This window comes from Cornus florida, unplaced genomic scaffold, assembly GCF_030987335.1.
Source record: "Cornus florida cultivar Cherokee Brave unplaced genomic scaffold, ASM3098733v1 CherokeeBrave_3.0.0_Hap2_Chr06, whole genome shotgun sequence".
NCBI lineage: Eukaryota > Viridiplantae > Streptophyta > Magnoliopsida > Cornales > Cornaceae > Cornus > Cornus florida.
The window spans coordinates 44,118,228-44,140,948 of NW_026775576.1; the positions used below are offsets into that span (position 1 = coordinate 44,118,228).

The 22,721-nt window shown below is 36.9% G+C and overlaps 1 protein-coding gene across 1 annotated transcript; it reads right to left on the bottom strand.

The window, feature by feature from the left end:
- Positions 1–1,265: 1,265 nt before the first annotated feature.
- Positions 1,266–5,773, bottom strand: LOC132311395 (zinc finger CCCH domain-containing protein 56-like). Its single transcript, XM_059809293.1, has 2 exons — positions 5,482–5,773; positions 1,266–4,161 (listed from the first exon to the last, which is right to left on the bottom strand). The coding sequence occupies exon 2, from the start codon at positions 4,136–4,138 to the stop codon at positions 1,952–1,954; it is 2,187 nt and encodes a 728-aa protein (XP_059665276.1). The 5' UTR covers positions 4,139–4,161; positions 5,482–5,773; the 3' UTR covers positions 1,266–1,951.
- Positions 5,774–22,721: the final 16,948 nt, after the last annotated feature.

Below are 22,721 nucleotides of genomic sequence, written 5' to 3' on the forward strand. Positions count from 1 at the left end.
TCAATGTGGTTTTGCAGCTACCAGTGCCCATTCATGTTATGAGTTTTCATCAATTTTCTTAGAGTGACACTTCAAAATATTAACAAACTTCTACCAAACCAGGTAGAGATAAAAATTAAAATTAAAATTAAAATAAATAATAATAATCTGAGTCACTAGATTGAAGGACATCCCCCATGAAACCACCCTTTAAGCACAATAATTGCATCAGATGGTCTACAATCCTAACCCGTGCACAATCACACTCCACAATTCTCACGTGTGCATGATCACACGTGTGAGGTTTGTAGCCCATCAGATGCAATCCAACACTAGTATTGTACTGCACCTAATCCAAGCTACTAAGCTTTTTTCTTTGAAAAATGATATTTAAACTGAGTTTACTTAAGCGGTTGCCTATTGCAGGCCCACCTTGCATCAGAGGGTCCACAATCCTGACATGTGCCCGATCACACTCCACAGTTCTCACATGAGTGCATGATCACACGTGTGAGATTTGTAGACAATGAGATGCAGTACAGCACTAGTTGCCTATGGCAAGCCCACCTTGCATCAGAAGGTCCACAATCCTAACATGTGCACGATCACACTCCACAGTTCTCATATGTGTGAATGATCACACGTGTGAGGTTTGTAGACAATGAGATGCAGTACAGCACTAGTATTGTACTGCACCTACTCCAAGCTCCCAAGCTTTTTCCTCTGAAAAATGATGTTTAAACCAAGTCGACTTAGGCGGTCGCCCATGGCAGCCCCACCTTGTGCCCCATGGGTTTTGTGCCTGAACCGGGTAAGAAGGTTTCTTTTCCTGTTCCTTTTCCTCTTTTCCTAATGTCTGAATAGTTTGGCCTCTGGTGATTATAAGCTGGCCCTCAAAAATACATTTTGAAATAAAAGAATCACCCACTAGTACAAAGACCCAACAACTAGAAAGATTAGTGGGTAGGCATCAAGATGTGAGTGAGTAGATGATACCTTAAAGCTGCATCACTGAAAAGCAAGTTCCCCATCTCCATCATCATCATCATCATCATCATCATATATTCAAGAAAACATATTCCCCCATACCCACCCATCTCATCTTTTCATTAGAGATTGAAAAGAATCCACATAATAAAATCTTTTCCACCTCCCTCCCACCCACCATCCATTCATCCCCCCTCCTACTCTACCGGGATCCACCTCATCACAGATTCCCATGTCTTATTGAAACAAGGATAAGGAAAAAAAGAAAAAAGTTTTTTAAGTGCAAAGACAACCAAACAAGAGAAGAAAAATGAGGTATTGACATGTTTGTTATTCAAAAATAATGTAATAAACTTCATTTCAAAGTTACATCAACAGAGAGAGAACCAAATGCCCCCACAACTGTCACTTTCTGCCCCCAACAATAATTCATTCACAAAATGGGACACATCAGCAACCCCACAACTGATCCACCTTTATGAATGACTTTTTCTTTTCTTCCACAAGGAACGGGTCAAGGGACCAGCAACATTGACAACAGAACTGTTGCAATAAGAAAATAATATCCCCTTTCCCACACAACACCTATCCACCCCCAATTAAGAAATATATTTGAGAAGAAAATAATGCTATCAATAACTTGAAAGTTAAATTAATAGGACAGCAAACCTAGAGCTACATGTAAGGAAAAAATATATATATATATATATATATCACGGGAACAAAATTCCACGTTATGGGGAGAAAAATGCCTAACCTGGGATGGGACCCAAAGAGGCTTTCTCGTCTCCTTTCTTGATTTCTTCTGAAATATTAATAATAATAATAAATAGATAAAATGAATTTCCTTCTGTCTGAACTTTGTCCTTCCTCTTCCACCCCTACCATTTACCTTCTTAGCTTCCATGTCACCAACCAATAAAATAGAAATGAATAGTCTGTTCTTTATTTTCACGAACTTGCTCAGTAAAATAATTTCATTTTGCTAAGCAACTATCTGATCAAGCTGCATCTGCTCAATCCATGCACCCAAAACTGCATGATCAATTTTCTCTGTCTGAGAGTTCAATTCTGAATTCTCACCAGATGAGGAAGCATCTGAAACCGGTATAGCGGGCATCTCTTTGATCTCAGGTGGTGATTCCTTCACCAGTGATTGAACCCATGAAAGATCAGGCTCCTCCTCTCTATGCCCAACTGAAAATGATCTACGAACTCGAGCCAATTCATCTCCATTGACTGACCAATCTACTTTCACATTGGGGGACTCCCAATTCAACAAAGAATTGACAGGGGAACCAATAATTCCTGCACCACTGGATCCGAGATCCTGCGGAAGGTTGGCTCCAAGATCCCGAGAACTGAGGCTGCGTAGCTGTTGATGGTGCATCTCCCGATGGGAAAGGGTGGATGGCCTGGTGCTAAATGGGGATTGAGGCTCTATACCTCGAGGTGACATCCTCCCTGGAGATGGAATACCATATGGCGCCACATTCCTGGGAGAATATACATTTGTGTTGACAGGAGATAACATGTTCTGTTGCTGCTGGAATTGATTAAAAACCATGGTTTTGTGTGATGGAGAAAAAATAGCCGAAGCAGCAACCTGATCAGAAAATCGAGGAGATGAGACCTCTGCATTGAAAAGGTCATCAAGATTTGAAGGGGCTAGGGTTTTTGAACGAACAGGGATATTTGTGGAGGAAGAATTGAGATGTGTCTGTGACAAGCAGGACAAATCATTTGAGAGCTGTTGTTGCTGAACTTCAAAATCCAGTAACATGTGAAGCTCCTCAGCAGGAATGTCCCTTGCATTAAAAGATGATCTCAGGCGGCTTGTCTGGATATTGCTTCCCGGGAGATGCAGATTTGGAATGTTTTGCTGTGGCCAAGCCATTGAAAGGTGTGTCATAGCATTGCCAGAAGGAGACATGGGTGGAGTAAATGGAGAAGGTGACATGGCAGAAACTGCTGAGGGTGAGCCAGGCAAGAGGCTCAAGGCAGCAGCCATATCCATTGCAGAAGTGGCTGATCGTGGAGAGGGGACAGCAGATCCAGTTGACATATAGAGCGGTCGGAGTTCCTCTGATTTGTGGGCAAAGAAACAGACCCTGCGGGAGCAACTAATCCCATCTTTGCAGAGACGAGTCCTATATTGTGCTGGGTGTAACCAGCACTCAAAAACCCCGTGTGCATATTCACACAAGTCCCCGCGTTTGCATTGCCCCTTTCGGAAATCCGGGCAAGGCACACAACTGTAATGGAACTTTCTTGGGTCTCTTCTTCGAGCATTCTCACCCGGATGAACAAAAGGACACTCAGTCCAGTCATGGGAATAAGCCCGGGAACAAGGTCGGATCTTAAATGAGAACATTCGAAACTCATCAGTGGAATATACACTGTTCTTGATGTCAGGAAAGGAAGGATCAACTGGGTATTCTTTCTTCTCTGATGCAGAAGAGACATGAATTTCATTGGGCTTAGAATGATTTGGAGAAAATGTTGAATCCAAGGCAGAAGACAAGGAATCATTTTCTGGGGATGATGAAAGGATTGGCAAAAAATTAGATTTTACACCATCAGAGGAAACCTGCATGTCCTGTTGATGAACAGAGCCACTATTCTGAAGAAGCTCTTCAAGGGCATCTTTTAAGTCAGGGAACTTCCGAGGAGCAACAATAACATCAAAAGGGCGATTGCCGCTGGCATCAGTGGAATTAGGATCTGCACCAGCATCTAACAGCAGCTTAATAACATCAACAGCATTAGCAGATCCACTAGAAGCAGCACAGTGAAGGGCAGTGCACTGATCCTGGCCACAGAAGCGATTTACATCCACCTCAGGTAGAGAGAGTATTACTTTTACAACATCAATGCTACCATATGTAGCAGCAACCATTAACGGAGTTGCATGCTCAAGTACCATCCGCTTTGAGCCCCTCTGACGACCATACCAGAGTCCCATCTCGTTGATAGTGGAAGCAATATGCAGAATAGATTGCTTGAAACCCTCGACATCATTGTCAGCTGCATGTTCAAGCAGACTGGAGAAAGAAAATTCCATCTCGGCATCTCCTGTCAGGTTATTCATATCCTTGATCAAGCTTGAGCTTCGAGGGGAAAAAGATAGAGCAGGAGTCTCAGAAGTTAACTGTTCCGGACCACTACACATGCTTCAATTATCCGGAAATCAATCTGAAAATATACAAAGGAGTTCCAGTGAAAACTATAATCTAAAAGGATGTCAAGCACCTATATATTCTAATCTAACAGAATCATTATTTATTGGGCAGAATAAAGATACAAGCAACTATTCTCCTGCATCAATTCTCCACCCAAAAATAAAATAAACAGAACAGAAATCCGTAATCATGAACTGTAATCATTGTTTGAAAATTTATAAAATAAAGCAAACCCATGTCAAATAATGGACTGAAACAATAATACATAAATAGAGAGTACAGACATCTCAAATCATGATCTTAAAAACAACTGAATATCATAAACTTTAAGTAGAATAAATGAAAACGAAGGAAAAAAAAGAAAAAAGAAAGAGAGATACCATCTATATTATGACATGTTCATAACAAACTGATATAAATATACATATATCATATGAAATCAAAAATCCAAGAGCAACAACTGAAGCATGGATGGGACTAGAATTATCTTACCAAAAAAATTGCAAGAAAAGCTTCGAACAGCATGGATAAGAAGACATGGAAGATAAGGTGTTGCAATACCAATGAGATATATAATTTTGGGTTATTATTTATATACGGAAAAAAAAAATCGCAGACACAATATCAACAAAAATGGAAATAAAAATCAACCCTAAAAATCCCATATATCATGCAAAAACCAATCTACAAAGAGGAAAGCTAAAAAAATTCAGAACCGTCCCGCAAGAAAAGAAATCCATATTTTCCATTTCTGGACTAAGTAACATTACATGGTAAATTACTAAAGGAAAGGCAATAAAAAATTTTAATTTTAAAAAAAATAATAATAATAATACTCTTTCGGATCGAGTCTCTGATGAATCTCGTTTTGACAGAAAATCTCAGAGCACAGCCATAGACATAATATATAAAAGAAAGATAGATGATGAAAACTCCTGTCTCTAGCTCCAAAACTCATGACAATAACAGAGAAAAAATGTCAACAGCTTTAATTCTTACAGAGAAACTTATTTTAATTCTACTCAAATTATATATATAAAGAAAGGAAAAAAAAAAAAAAAAATTAATATATCACTCTAAAAGGAATGTTGGTAAAACACACAAAATCACATCATTTTGAACCGAAAAATCGAAAACAAAGCACTGACTTTTACTTGTGAATGAGAAAGAGAAAGAAAGAGAAAAAATAAATAAATAAATAAACACAGATCAATGAACAATCAAAAAGTCAAATTGCATCAAGAATTCATCGAAATACTACAAATTGAAGCATAATACAAACATAACATAGTTTGTGTGTGTGAATACCAAATACACACGTATATATACTTACAGATTCCATATTTTGAATGGGTAAATAAGCTCAACAACAAAATCATCCAAATCCTAAGAATCTGTACGGAGCTCAAAAACGCACATTCACCGATCAGCGAAAGCAAGAGCAGAGAGCTGGTGACGCCTGTAAAATTCGGCGAAGACCAGAGCAATCGGACCGGCGAGACGATACAGACTCCGTAGCCATTTTTGCATACAAAAGTCTGCTAATTTAGAGAGAGAAAGTAGAGAGAGAGAAAGTGGGGGAAAATGAAAAGAAAGTAACGTTCTGGAGGCCAAGATAAATTTGTGAATTTTCTATAAGTAACCTATTTTTGATAAAAAAATGTATGGAAAATTCAAATAATTTTTTCACTGTAAGGGATCCGGGAACCGGCTGAGGCGGTGGGAAAGGAAGTGGAAGTAGGTGGGGAAGGAGGGGGTTTGGTGACCGGATAAAGCGGTGGACCCGGGGAGACTTGGGCGATTAAAGTGGATTGAAATGTGGAGTGGTGTCCGCCAATTAAAGAGACTCTACTATCGTAGTACTACAGTGGATCGTACTACAGAGGGACTTCAGACTACGACTCGAATTGGGTTGGGATATTGAGTCAACCCTAAGTAAAAGGTCCACTTCACCAAGGACGGTAAAATTGTAATTACCTCAAAAAAAAAAAAAAAAAAAAAAAAAAAAAAAAAAAGCCCTCACCCCACTTTTCTTTGATTACAATCCATTTATTATTATAACTTCCGAAAAAATAAAAAAATCATTTATTATTATTATTTTTTTAAATGACAAGAAGGTTTTTTAATTCATTAATGCACTATGCCTTATTTTATAATATCATAACTATCTTTTATACAATTTTAAATTTTTTTTTACCTTTTTAGTTCCTTTACTATTTTTTTTTCCCTGTGCTATATTTTTTTTTTTTTTCGGAGATCCTCTTAAAGAAGATAATTTATTCCATATTGATAATTTTATTTTTGTTAGTCAAAAGAGATAATTTATTCATGAATTATTTTTGGTTCAATCAAAACAAATAATTTATTCAACAAAGTTGGACTTTTTTTTCAGTCTTCTCAAAAGACGTAACTTTTTTTTTCTTCATATTTTATGATCTATCAAAAGAAATAATTTATTCAATAGAAATATATATATATATATATATATATATATATATATATATATTGACAAAAGAAATAATTTCTTCAATAAATATTTTTTCCAGTCAAAAGAGATAATTATTTTAATGGTTACTTTTTTTTTTTTTTTTTTTTTTTTTTGGGTGTGGTCAAAAGAAATAATTTATTCTAGCATAAATATTTTTTTTTGTTCTTGGAAACAAAATCTTATTCAATTTTTTTTTTTTTTTTTATCTTACCAAAAGAGACCTAAAATATTAAAGATTAGAGATAAGAGAAAATTTGAAAGGACAATTGTGTCATTTAAGGATGAATTGCAGTGAAACCCCAAAATTTGGGTTAAAAACAACGACGTCTTAATTTAAGCACTTTTTGGATAATGACACTCCCAGCTTTGATAAAATGAACAATCCATAACCATAATAAAAGTACTTACTTACCATTTGACTGACACATATGAATCATTAAATTAGCTTTATAACATCTTATTAATTGACCAAAATGGCCCTCAAGAATAAAAAAAACAAATATGATTTTATTGTGACTTGTTTTCTTTTTCTTTTTGTGGAAGAAAAATGTGACGTGTTGTGTAATTAATGTTTCAGTAAACACTTGAAAGTAATATTTAATATTTGAATATTAAAAATGATCTTTTATGTTCTGCTCCCTAAGAAGGAAGGAAAATAGGAGGAAAGAAACAAAGTTCCTTTGTTATGTAGGAAGGAGCCTTTACAAATTTTCATCCACCCAAATTTGGCATGAGATGAGATGTGCAGGGATTTTGAAGGGTAATATTACGCCCAGGGGGATGCATGCCCCCTGGGCCCATGCTGGCCTATTAGTTTTAATTGCAAATTGGCCTATGATTTATAAAAAATTTCAAAATGTCCCCCTTAAAATATTTTTTTTTAGAAAACGGCCATTAATTTTTATACACATTGGCCAATAATTTATAAAAAAGTGAAAAATGCCCCTTGAAAGAATTATTACCTTTGGGCCAATTATTTTTTATTGCAAATAGGCCTATAATTTATAAAATTTTACAAAAATACCCACTAAAATAATTATTTTTAAAAAATATCTTTAATTTTTCCTTTCTTTTCATTCTTACTCCTCCTCTTCTTCTTCTTCTTCTCCTTCTTCTCCTTCTTCTTCTTTTTTATATTCTCTTAAAAAAAAAAGTTGCATTCCTTTATTCAAACTATATATATATATATTTTCTCTTCAAAGTTTGGTAATTAAATTTGTTGCTAAAAGAACTCTTACGGTCGGTATTTTATGTTTCCATTTTTTTTAAATAATTATTTTTCAAATTATTAAATACTATTATTCCACCATTATTACAGTTCTATTTTTTGGCTTGTTGTCTTCCATCACTATTCGCTTAAAAAAATATATAATTTATCTTCTTTAATACGACGCCCCCTGAAACAAATTCCTGGCTCCGCCCCTTTGTGTTACAAACTTATTTGATTCATATATCTTTCCCTTTATCATGCTTTTGTACCTACGTTGTCCTTGAACTTGACCTCTGTAGCCTTTGTGTGTATATGAGGATTGTTTGTTTTATAATTGCCTTAGTAGTAAAAAAAAAAAAAGGAACAGTAGAAAAAAGTGTAGTCCAAAATAATGGTCTAATTATACCATACACTATAGTATTACTTATTTAAATATATGCAGAATATAATGTGTGTATATATATATATATATATATATATATATATATATATATATATATAATTTCTTGTAAAATATAGTTATATAAATGTAATAAAATAAAACTATATAAAATAAAAGAACCTGAATATAAGACGAGGCTAGAATTTGATTTTATATCCTCAAGACAAATTCGCCCCGTTATAGTGCTAACGGATTCAGTGGCGTCTATCTGGGATACAACGACTTTTCTTCCTTCGGTAGTAGCATTGCAAACCGAAGGAATAGGCGAACCGGCTCGGTGTAATACTCTCTCTGAAATAGACTTAAACTCAGACTCAAAATGACAAACTAAGACACGAACCCAAAGACTAAGACCCGAACCCACAGACTAAGGCTCGAACCCACAAGAAGAGAGAAGGAGGAAGATAATTCATAAATGAGAAGAAGTATTCTGAATTGGTGTGTTTTGCAAATGATCCAAATGGGGGTATTTATAGGCAACAAGGTGCCTTTTCGGTTGGGTGCAACCCTTTGAAAAAAACTAAAAAGTTGTTTTTAAGCAAGGTGCCTTTTCGGGTGAGTGCAACCCTTGAAAAAAACTAAAAAGTGGTTTTTAATTTAAATTCAAATACCAACCACCCATTTGTAAAACCCATTTAAATAAGCCCTGTTAGACACTAATTGACTCTAGAGGGGAGGTGAATAGAGTCAATGGGCAATTTTTCAAATTTACAAATTTAACTTCTAATCAACAAATATGCAATAAGCAATTATGGTAGATAAATAAAACAAAACAAAAATGTAAGAGAGATAGGGATAAGAGATTGCAAACAATGACTCAAAAATTTTAGCGAGGTTCGGAAATTCCTACTCCTCGGCTCAAGATCCCTCTTGAGACTTCCCAATCCACTAAAACTTCTCCTTAATGGTGGAGAGCAAACCTTCACATGAAGCAAGCCTTTGCTTCCCTTTCTTGCTAGAAGAACACCCTTCTTCTAGGCTTCTTTTGGGTCACACTAACCCTTACAAGTTTGTAAAGAAGTTTATAGTTGAAGTACAAGATTGAATCTCTTTCAAGATAAATATACAAATGTAAGCTCACAAGACTAGAGTAATAAATTAATTAAAATGAAGCTCAAGTCTAATATGGTTGAATGAGTAAATGCTAGAGTAAATGCTCTTGAATGGTATTTCAAAATTATCTCATAACCGCGCACCAACCTTCTTCAATGCTTGGCCTTATATAAAGAAAGGAGGAAGATAAAGTGCATTAATTGCAAATATGACTGTTAGAGTTGGTTGCGGAGCATTAAATTTGTATATAACCGTTGGAGCAATAAATACTAAAGTTTCAGATCTGTCTCAGCTCATTTAAAGAACTCGAGATAATGAGATTGGATCTCAACTAACCGGTTACAAGATCCTTCTTAACCGGTTACATTAGCTAGAAGGCCTTTTCAATTTAAGACCAACTACTCGAGTACAAAAGACTTCCTAACCAGTTATATCATTGGCCAAGAGAAGTGACATTCTGTTTAAGCAAAGATAACCCGTTACATAGGTTCTCCTAACCGGTTACATCATTGGCCAAGAAAAGTGTTATTCTGTTCAAACGAAGATAATTGGTTACATAGCTTCTCCTAACCGGACATCATTGGCCAAGAAAAATTGTATTCTGTTTGAGCGAAGGTAATCGGTTACTTGGATTCTCCTAATCGGTTATGAAGGTTCATAAAAGGATGCATCATTTTGTGTGTGTTGATCTACTCGATTAGAACCAACTTTCTAACCAGTTACAAGATGCAGTAAATCAGGTCGAGCTTCTTGCTTTATTCATCTACTCAGTTAGATGATGTTTCCTAACCGGTTATAAGATAGATTTGATCAATTGAGTGTTCTGTCTATTCACCTACTCAGTTAGATGAATCTTCCTAACCGGTTACAAGATTTAAGGAAGTTTTTATTTGTCTTTTAAATGCAAGATTTTGAAAACTGTTTTTGAAGTAAATGCATGAGCCTAGAGATATGAGCTTCAAACTAATTCATAAATTACTTTGACAAGGATCCTAATCACTCACCAATCTATCTACCCCTTTTTCTTCAAGGTGATCATGATTGCATTTTGCTTGAGGTAAACTTGATTTTTCTTAAAATGGTATCTTTGTCTTGTTTGCTTGGTTGTAATTGCTTGGCGTATTTTATTCCTTTGCTTTGCATGCTTAATATAAACATTAGTCCGAGAACACTTTTAATGTTTTGTAATCATCAAAATCATTAGATGGTCTTTGAATGACCTTTAGGGTCAACAATATCCCCCTTTTTGATGATGGCAAAACCTTGATGTGTTCATACATATCGGAAATAAGCATATGACATATCTTAAATGCAAATTTGAGATTTCTCCCCCTGTCATGATGCATAGGATAAATATAGCTTTAATATGCATGAAAGATATACTTTTACAAAAAATAATTCATGTTAATTTCATTTCAGCATTTGCAAAAGTAAGCATCATCTTAACACATCATTCGATTCACTATTCTCCCCCTTTGACATCTCAAAAAGGTAGGGGGGTCCACAAGGAAGGATAAGTAGCAACATAAAGTAATCTAAGGTCAACCACATCAATCAATAATCTCCACAGTAGGGTCACGACCCTTACGAGGTGGGGGTGGGGGTGGAGGTGTAGCATCGGACTTGAGGCACTGTTCTGGAAACACAAACCCTGGAGGAATGATTTGAATACGCTCAGCCACCAATTTCAAGAAATTTTTCATAATTTCGGCATTGGCATTGTGGACGGCCAACCGGCGATCAATGAGATCATAGGTCTCCATAGCTCGCTGAATGACGACATTTAAGTCGGATAACTGATCATAAGAGCGATAAATAAGTGATGTCCCAACGCTATCAGCTTGAGTCTCAAGAGTTGTGACTCGATCACCCAGAGCTCGGATAGCTGCCATGGTTTCGGCGTGCTGGTCATGAAAGAGCTGAGTGATATCGGGAGAAACAGGAGGTGAATGCTGAGGCTCTACAGGGACCTCGGGAAAGAAGTCATCGAGATGAGCAATGTAACGACCCGGGTTTGAATTCAACCCGGTACTACAGTGATGAACCGAAGATTAACCCGATAACGGATCCAGATGCAGAAGCAAGAAACAAAACCATGATCTTCCAAGGCATAACACACCTCTAAGACCCCAAGATGACCTTCCATGAGGTCAAGGAATCCAAGGGAATACAGTGCAGAAGCAAGAGATTGAAAGGGGTAACATTTAAGTCACCGAAGCAAGGTCGTTATTTCTGAAGGTGTAGATTCAAGTGCCACAGAGTACACTACTGGAAATACAATGAAAAACAAATCATGATGGACTCAAGAATCGCATGATTCGGAATCCGAACGAAGGAAAAACGACGAAATGAAGAAAAACAAGCACAACTCGTTAATTAAGGGCAAAATGGTCAATTAACAATTGAGAAGAAAGATTTGACTCTAAACAAGTCAAATAAGGTCCACACAACCTAAACTAATTATTTCACAACTTTCCAAGAGGTTCTAAGAACATTGGACATGAATTCCATAAAATGCCCCTTCCCGGTTTAAACGAAAACTGACACCCTCTCACTAAAACATGAATAACTCCCATTGTGATTGGAGTTTGAATGTATGGTTGGTTTTATTGGAACTCTGACTTCAAGCTCATGAATTTAGGCTCAAGAATCACCCCATTTGGGTTAGAAATGAAGACGTTATGGCCGTTTGAAGTCGGAACAACAGTGTTGAAACTGAACTGAAGCAACTCTCGGGATCAGGCTATTTCGGTCGACCAAAATAACCCATTGGACGACCGAAATAACTTAAATCTCTGCTAAAAACAAGTTTTTAAGGCTTGGTTGGTTTGATACACCTAAAGAAACCATCGGTCGACCGAAATGAGCCATCGGTCGACCGAAATGACCCTAAATGCTGACTTTGGCTACTGGAAAGTGAAGTTTCAAGGTTCAAACAAAACCCAAAAGGCTTCGGTCGACCAAAATGACTCGAGAAAGTGCAAAAATTTTATGTTATGCACTCAAGGCTAAAAGTCTACTTGGAATCCTCTATGGCATGTTCAATTCACAAAATATGCAAGTGTGTGATGATGTGAATATACACGCAAGTGTAATATGGACATTAAACATGTTACAATGGCCTACGGCCTCATTACATTCCATTTACAAGATTTGACATGTCAAACCTCTAAAGTTGGAAAAATTACATTTCAAAGGTAAAACTTAAAATTTACATACATAGACTTGAACTTAAAGGTTTGTGGCCCTTGGCCTCATGTCACACATGTCAAATACAGTGAAAAAAGTGTACTTATGTACACTTTACATACATAGAATCAAGAATACAAGTTTTGTCATGTGAAGCCACAAATCGCTCAAGTAATGAAATCTTCAAGTCTTGAGTCATGTACCTGAAATATGCCCCAGTAACGTAGGGGTGAGCAACATAAAGCTACTCGTAGGAGATGAGCATGCATCGACCTAGCATTTTACAATTTATATCACCTTAAGGTAAAACATGTTAAAGGGCTCATGCCGCCTAACGACTATGTCATAGTGAGACTCAGGGAGCATCCTAAGCTACCCTAGAGCATAAACAACAAGAATCATGATATATACTCATATGAAACAAGTCAGGATTTGGGACAACCCAAGAACACGACAAGAAGCATAGGAATCAAGAACTAGGCATAATATTTATGCAAGTAAACAAGGATAGAATACACGACATGAAGTATACTTGAATCACGAATAAGGCATAATATCTACACTAATGACAAGATTAGAACATTTTAATTTACACGATAGAAGTTATACAAGGAATCAAGAACAAGGCATGATATCTATGCACATAACAAGATTGGGATAATCCAATTAGCAAGACAAGGGTTATACACGAAATCAAAAACAAGACATAATATCTATGCAAATAACAAGATTGGAACATTCCATGAAACACGAAAAGAGTTATACATGAATCAAGAACAAGGCATAATATCTATGCAAGTAAACAGGATTGGTGCATTTCACATACATGACAAGTTTAAATCTTCAAGGAATAGCAACTTGAAATTTAAAGAGAGTGAAATCAACCAATGTGGAAACTCGGATATCGCCTTGATTAAAACCGTACTCTTGAGATCACTTTAGGGCTACTAATCCATGGGTATCTTTCCCCTAGTGCACACTATAGTTGTAGGAGGACATTCCCCCGTACTAGAACCAAGTCCTAGCCATGTCAATTCTTGATTGATATCCCAAGTCCCAAAATCAACAAGTTGTGCAAACCAAGATAGTATCAAAATACTGGAAATGCATTAACCACGTCTCATGCACAACCAAGATTTTGGAACACACAAGTCATGCCCTAAGTTCATCAACTATAATGGCATGTGAAATGTCAAGAAATCATAATATGCATCTATATAGATTATAACCAAGATATATAGCGCATGGAGTTCATTGAAGTAAATATACCACAAGTATAAGATATATGATTCAAGTAATTACTAAGCAACACATGAGTAATTAAATCATTCCAAGACAAAGGTGCATGTTCATTAAGTACATTAATGAAACCTAGATACAAGAGGTCACGATGCTTGATAAAAGATAACAGTTCATGAAATTCAAGTCAAGTTCACTAGTTTAACAAGAATTCATATCAAGACATAATTAACTCGATGGAAGCATATAAAGGAAATTTAATCTACTTAAGAGATTAAATTATAAAGATTACACGGTAAATTCAAGTGTTCTACAAACAAGACATGTCAAGGATTATGTGAAGAACAAGTCTAATATCGAGTTACAAGTTCATTTCATTCAAAACACAACCATGTGAATTTAGTTCCATACAAAGGAAATAAATGAATATAAGTTTCAAAACTTATCCAATTATTCTTAATTTGATACACGTAAAGGAACTTGTCACGAAAAGCATGAATCCCAAGTTAGAAACTTAATCAAGACCAATGAGCTATTAAATGGATTCTAATTATTTCATTTAATTAAAATCTCTAAGTTTTGAAATTCATCCAAATGATCTCAAATTTATATATGTTATACAACATGCCAAGACTTGATTTAAAAACACGACACAAGTGAATTTCATGCAAGAGAAGACCACGAGTATTAAACTTTAATACTAGAAAATAAATAAATGAAAGGTTTCAAAACCTAATCAAATATTCTAGATTTAATATATGTGAAACCATATAGCATGCATATCAAGAATGTCAAGTCGGAATTCCATTGGGGTGAATAGTACACCCGGAGTAAATTAATTAATCAATTTAATTAATAATTACTAGATTTCAAAACATCTCTGATAAAGCTCAAATTAATCTATGTTGAAGAGCATGTTAGGGCCTAATTTAATATGCTAATACACATTGATTTCAAGCTAATTAAGGCCATGTGAATTAATCTTTCACTTAGGATAAATATTAAATAAAAACTTTAATACTTATTCAAATGTTCCAATTTTAATACACGACAATGAGCATATCAAGGGGCAACATAATATCATGCTACATGATTAAACCAAGTCATGAGCAACCGGGAAAATCAAATCCCGTACAAGAAAAATAAATAATAAAATCTCTAGATTTCATATTTAAACATGTAATCAAGTTGTATAAGCATCAATATCATGCGATATAACAAGAATTAAACCTAGAACATCCCCTACCTCAATTTGAGATGAAATTTCAAAGACCCACCAAAATAAAAGTGCTCCGAATTCGACGATACCGAGAGGTTTTGTCGGGGACAACACCGTGAACAAGAATCCGCAAGAAGCCCCATGAAAATCTCAACTTGACTCCAAACCCGAACTCGAAAAATCGTCGGAAATGGATTCTAATAAGGGCAAAAGATGCGCATCGCCAAGAGAAACATTAAATGTTAAGGCCGAAGACTTTTCCTTAAAGAAAAGTGAACCAAAGGAGGAGAGAGAAGGTGGCAGCCATGGCTGCCATTGATTCCAGCCAAGAGAGGGGAAGAAGATAGAGAAATCTGATATTTTCTCTTAAGTGACCCTATTTATATAAAATCTCAAAAAGTGTCCCGAAAGGGCCCCGCCGGGTCTGGAAAAGTGGATTTTGAGCAAACGGGCTCAAACAGCAAAACTCTGTTATTGAAAAAGATTTCAAATGAGAAAACATGAACAACGAAAGAAACGACATCAAAAACTGATTCCCGAGCAAAGAGATATGCCCTGAACAAGTTCGGCGGCAACCGGGTCCAGAAACTCTGAAACTGGAGAAAAATGACCAGAACGGAATTCTATGAGTACACAACTCGACAAAATGTGAAAATGAATCCCGTACGAGGATTCAGGCTCCAGACAAGATATTTTGCAATAACTTTCATTAATTGCACAATGGCCCCTACAAAAAGGGTTAACTGCAAAACTGCCCCTGAAAGAAAATATCTTCCAAAAGATATTTTCTTAGATACCCCTGAAATAAAATATCTTCAAAAGATATTTATGAAAAACACCCCAAGAAAAGAAATTAATTCTAAAGAATTGTGCATCTATGCCCCTACAGACACTAGGAGCAACCAAAGTACTTTCTTGCAAAAGTGAAGATACTTATTTTGTGGAAACCACTCAAGATCAGGATATGTGAAGTCAGAAATCAACTCTGAGCATGAAAAGTGAGGTTTTGCCAAAAACTGATAAACGAGAATAAGACAGAATAGGGAAAAAGACGAAATAGTGTATAGTGTCGAAAAAACGAAAAATGTGGAAATGACTCGGTCCTCAAAGGAAGTTGTCAATTCATGAAAAAGAGTCTCGGAAATCATTTCCAGGCACTCGGAATGACACAAAGCAACAAGAAACAGAGTTCAGAAAGGAAAATTAAACGAAAAAAAATTTATCCGTAAAATTTCAGGAAAAGAAAAGGAAGGGAAATTTCCGGGTCATTACAAGCAAAGTCAAATGGATTATTCTAAAGGGATCAAGCTCTGGCGGAGGAAAAATAGCTGCAGGTGCAGGGGCTGCAGGAAGTCTTTCCCAAACTCCATTGACTTTGTAACAGTGCATATTCTTCAGGATTTTCAGACAGAGGTTGTCTTCTCTAGAACGATCTTTCTTGTTAAATTCTGAATCAAGAGGAACGTGAAAATGTTTGAAAATCCTAGTGAGGACCATCCCGTATGACAAGGTGGCGGCAAGCTTTCCAGGTTTGTCAAGAGCGGAGGAATTGTCATCCGGGTCAGCAAGAAATTGTAGGATATGTTGAAAAATAATGTAGCCCAGATTTAGCTTTATCCCCATAGTGATACACCAGATTAGGAACAGCTCAAGGTGTGACACATGAGTCCTACCACTGCCTGAAGGAGTAATGCAGTAGAACAAATTACTGTGATTGAGTCAGGCTTCGAGTGTAAAATCTGTGGTAGAGAGAGGAAATACTTGGGTGCGGAAATTTTTTTGAGTGAGATGCATCACTGCCATCATCTCACTATACCAATCAACCTTGATCTCAGATCTGTGAGCATAGATTTTCTTCCCTTTGTTTTCAAGACCCAAGATTGTATTTATAGTTTTTTAGTTGAACTTGATGTTCACCCCTTTGACATTGGAGTGAAGATACCCATTTCGGAGAGTGAGGTGGGTGTAGAAGACTTGAATAAATGTGGGGTAGTAGGGTTCCTCGATTCCAATGAATGAATCCCAACCTATGGCTCGAAATTTTTCATAAAACGAAAGATTCTCTCTAATGCAGAAATCAGCCTCAAAGATTCTATCTTGAACAATTCCTCTATTGCGAAATTGAGTATTGAATATCAACTCCATTTCTTCGGTGAGATATGAGGCAACAAGAACAGGAGCATTAATTTGTGAGGTGCCTTCTTGAGATCCATTCCTTTTTCGTTTTTGAGTTGAGTTTCAAGAAGGGATGGATTGTACTCTTCTCCTGATGAAGAGTTTTCTTCGACGAAAAAGGAGGATGAAGTTTGTTAGGGAGTGCCTCTGCCGGAATTACGACCAGTATGACCTCCTCGTATATGAGTGTTCTTAGAGCAAAGACCACCACCTCGAACCCTAACCATGGTAGAAGAATGGAGGTGTAACACCCCCAACATTTTCCACGCATAAGTTGATCAGGCTTATACACGAAAAACGAGGGATATCAAAAACAATTGGCAATATACAAGCATGGAATACAAAATGATAATAATAAAAGAATTTAGACAGGAAAGGAACCCTAAATAATATAACATCCATCCATCCTTTATTTAATATAGTACTCCATTACAACTTGGAAATCCTATGTCAAGGATCCCTAAATAGACCTAAGAGTTCAACGTCAAAAGTAAATAAAAATTGAAACTGAAGTAATGCTTAAAACTTCTACCTTGAACTGGATCGTAAGAGTAGATGAGTTCGGATCGTGGTCCCACACTGCTAACCTCAACCTTGGAACGGGTACTGACCGTATCCTGAAATAACAACAATGGTGGGTCAACCCCACGAGCAAGTCCTCTCTACTATGACCCAAATCAGAGAATCAAATAAATTAATCATTTATATCCGGATGAGTACTATATTTGTATACATCCTAATGGAACTATCCAATGTATAACATGACCTCAACCAGAATAGACGGTGATCACTTAGACTCACACTAGGTGGTTAAGTGTCTCCTTTCCCTACCCGGGAAATCAGCTATTATACATGGTGCACGGTACTGACAACACAGACTGTAAAGACTACACAGTAATAACACATCTCAATGTACTAATGAGTTACTGAGCATAACAATTAGGCAATACATGCCAATAATATTAAACCACATACCCCGACAGCCACACATCTGTCTATAGCAACGAATGCATAAGGTATAAATGAGTCTAAACTTATTAGCCAGCTCATATGGTTCTATATGGCAACACATCCATATAATATAAATTTATTCCCTGAAATGCACACAGCATAATAATCATGGTTTATATACGATTAACAGTATAAATATTCCATAATATATAATGGACCATTTATATGAATAAAACCAAGCACTAATTAATTTAACATTAATGGTTATTACAGTTTAATAAAATAATAATACCATTAATAGTCGTTAAATTAATTACATACGTTTACTAGCGATTCGCACTTTAACTGATACAATTAATATTTAGAAATATTAATCGGACAAATATAATAGTTAACGAGAAATAAAATAATAATATAATGTCCCGTTAATTCCAAAAATGCCAACCCGAGGCCCCAAAATGTATAGTGAAGGTCCTGGTAATGACAAAACAATCCCTAGGGGTATTCTAGACTTTTCCAGCAGCTGCAGAGGCCCTTCACGCGCCCCCACGCGCCTCCCAGAGCTCCCCACACGCGCCGCCAAGCTTTCCCATGCGTGCACGCGCTCATACGCGCCGCCACGCGCGTGTGGCATCCTCCACGCGCGCGCACGCGCTCCCACGCGCGCACTAAGCCCCCTGATGACGTGGCTCGTCCTGGTTCATTGGCTACATCATCCTGCTATGGGCGCGCTACACTGAATCATCTCACCCTATCTTCACTCAATCCAACGCTCATAGATCCGGGTGTACCGCGGTAACATGGACCGTGGTGCACCGGATCAATCACCCCTTTAATGGCCCAGATGCGCGCGCATACCCTCCTATGGTGCGCCGCATCACACCGGATCACTCCGGTCATCTCCCCCATTGCCGGCGACCGGAAAACTCGCTGGAGGGTCGCCGGAAATTGCAGAAAATGCCCGAAAAATTCCTAAAAATTCTAAAAAAATCCCTAATGCCTTAAGGAATTATTTTTAGCTATTTTGAACTTCATAGGATAATAACTAATTGTCTATCATCCTAAATAATTAAAAATTCATTAATTTAATAAACTAACTAAAAAAAAAATAATCATTTATTAAAATCTAAGCATGCTCTCAATGCTCCATCATAATCTAAATAATTTAAACAACTAATTTATGGATTTAAAGGGGAAAAATAGATAATAACTTGCCTTCTGGATTTAAAATAAATCCGCCGGTTGCGCGTAGTCGGGTAAATTTCTCTTACACCAGTCCAAGCTACTTTCTTTCTCTCTCTTCCTTTCCACACTTTTACAATGGCTCACTGAAAGCTATAACTTTTTCTAACTCCCTTCCATTCTTTCTAAGGTAGGCTAACTAATTTATATACAATTTATATAATATAAATATTACAAATATCTAATTTAACATTTAACTAACCACATTCCTAACCATATGGCTTTAAATCTACCCATAAACATTAATGAAATCCTATCCTAATCTCTAATTTCATCATGACATTAAAATTTAATACTATTATTATTATTATAACTATTATTATTATTATAACTATTATTATTATTATTAATAAACTATTATAATTATTATTATTATATTATAATTATTATTATTATTAATAAACTATTATAATTATTATTAGTATTATTACATAAGAATACATTATATCATCATAATACTTTATAACACAAATATAATACTTTAATTAACTAATATTGCTTAATTAAACATAATCAACAAATAAAATTATTAATAATAATACATGCACAATTAAATGAACTCAATATAAGAATGGTAAAGAAATCTACACATTAATTAATTCAAGTAAACTAAACTCTTTAATAAAATACGGGGTATTACATTCTCCCCCCTAATAAAGGAATTTCGTTCCCGAAATTCACTACATACCTGTAGTAAAAAGCTTTGGATATTGGGCACGGATAATATCTTCTCGTTCCCAAGTAGACTCTGTCTCACTATGATGACTCCACTGTACACGTACTAATGGAATAGTCTTCGTGCGCAATATCTGATTCCTACGATCGAGAATACAGTAAGGTTGTTCCAAATAGGTTGCATCGGGTTGCAACTCAATTTCACCCACATCAATGTGTTGATATCGATCTTCTTCCCGTAGAAATTTTCGCAGCATAGATAAATGAAAAACATTATGTACCCTATGAAGATTATCTGGTAGAGCCAGACGATAAGCTACTGCCCCAATCCGATCCGTAATCATAAAAGGACCCACAAAACGAGGCGATAACTTACCCTTTGACCCAAACCGCATTACTCCCTTCATGGGAGAAACCTTAAGCAAAACCTGATCACCAACCTTAAACTCCAAAACACGAGTTCAACGGTCAGCATAACTTTTCTATCTGCTTTGAGCTGTACGCATCCGATCCCTAATGATAGCGATCTTTTCTGACGTGTCCTTAATAAATTCAGGACCCAGGAAGCTGTTCTCACCAACTCCAAGCCAACAGACAGGAGACCTACACGGTCTACCGTACAAAGCCTCAAATGGTGCCATGCCAATAGTTTTCTGATAACTATTGTTATAAGCAAACTCTGACAGCGGCAAATATTCCTCCCAATTGCCCTTAAAATCAAGAACACATGCCCGCAACATGTCTTCTAAAATCTGATTAACTCGCTCAGTCTGTCCATCTGTTTGAGGATGATAAGCAGTGCTAAGATAAAGTTCTGTACCCAAAGCCTGCTGAAAGCTCCTCCAAAATCCTGATACAAACTTCGGATCTCTATCTGATACGATGGACAATGGTACGCCATGAAGTTTCACCATTTCTGCAATATACAGCTTAGCATACTATTCTGACATAAAGTTTGAACGAACAGGCAGAAAATGAGCGGACTTGGTCAATCTATCAACAATGACCCAAATAGAGTTGTGATTATGATGTGAAGTAGGTAATCCCTCTATAAAGTCCATAGAAATACTCTCCCATTTCCATTCTGGTATAGGAAGTGGCTATAACGATCCTGGCGGTCTCTGATGATCAATCTTAATCATCTGACAGGTGCTACATTTAGAGACAAAGATAGCTATATCTCTTTTCATGCCGGCCCACCAAAACTGGCGTTTCATGTCCTGATACATCTTGTCTCCCCCTGGATGTACAGAGAACTGAGAAGTGTGTGTCTCTCTCATCACAACATTTCTCAAATTGTCAGCTGAAGGCACAATTAAACGTCCCTTGTACCTCAATCCTCCATCAGTCCCTATAGAATAAAAAGGAACATCTCCGGAGGCTAACTCCGAAACCCGATCAATACACTGTTGATCTGAGAGTTGCGCTTGAATGACCTGATGAATGATAGAAGGAGTTACCATCACACATGCCATAAAAGCGTCTGCTAACTCATCAACAGTCTTCAAAGCATCCCAATCTGTTGCAAACAAAGCTGAAAGGCTGACATAGGGTCGGCGGCTGAGTGCGTCTGCTACAACATTCGCTTTTCCTGGATGATACTGAATAGAGAAGTGATAGTCTTTCACGAACTCCAACCATCTGCGCTGTCTCATATTCAGTTCCCTCTGTGTGAACAAATACTGTAGACTTTTATGATCGCTAAACAATCAAAAAGTCTCCCCCAAAAGATAATGCCTCCAAATACGCAAGGCAAAAACCACTGCTGCGAGCTCTAGATCGTGAGTCGGGTAATTAAGCTCATGAGGCTTAAGCTTCCTAGACCCATAAGAAACTGGTCGCTCTTCTTGCATCAACACACAACCCAAACCCTTCAGAGAAGCGTCGGTAAATACTAAATACTCGATTCCACTCTGAGGTGTGGCTAAGACAGGTGCAGAAGTTAACTTACTCTTCAATTCAGCAAAAGCAGTCTGATAAGAATCATCCCATACAAATGGTACATTCTTCTTAGTCAGATGAGTAAGTGGACCCGCAATTTTGGAAAATCCCTGGATGAACCTGCGATAATACCCCGCCAATCCCAGAAAACTGCGAATCTCTGTCGGTGAGGTAGGCTGTCCCCACTCCATAACGGCCGCAACCTTGGCTGGATCTACTGCTAACCCTTCTTCTGACCTACATGACCCAGAAATTTGACCTCTTTCTGCCAAAATTCACACTTCTCAAACTTCACAAACAACTGATGTTCTCGAAGTGTCTGCAACACTGTGCGTAAATGTCTGGCGTGGTCCTTCTCTGACTTAGAGTAAACCAGAATATCATCAATGAAAACAATGACAAACTGATCTAAGTATTCTCTGAATACCCTGTTCATCAAGTCCATAAAGACAGCTGGAGCGTTCGTTAAACCGAAAGGCATAACACGAAACTCATAAAATCCGTACCTTGTGAGAAATGCTGTCTTTGGAACATCTTGTTCTCTGACTCGTAGCTGATAATAACCAGACCTCAAATCGATCTTTGAGAAGTAAGTAGCTCCCTTCAACTGATCAAACAGGTCATCAATTCTGGGCAACGGGTACTTGTTGCGAATAGTGACCTTGTTCAGTTCTCTGTAATCAATACAAAGACGAAGAGATCCATCCTTCTTCTTGACAAACAGTACTGGTGCGCCCCATGGTGAAGTA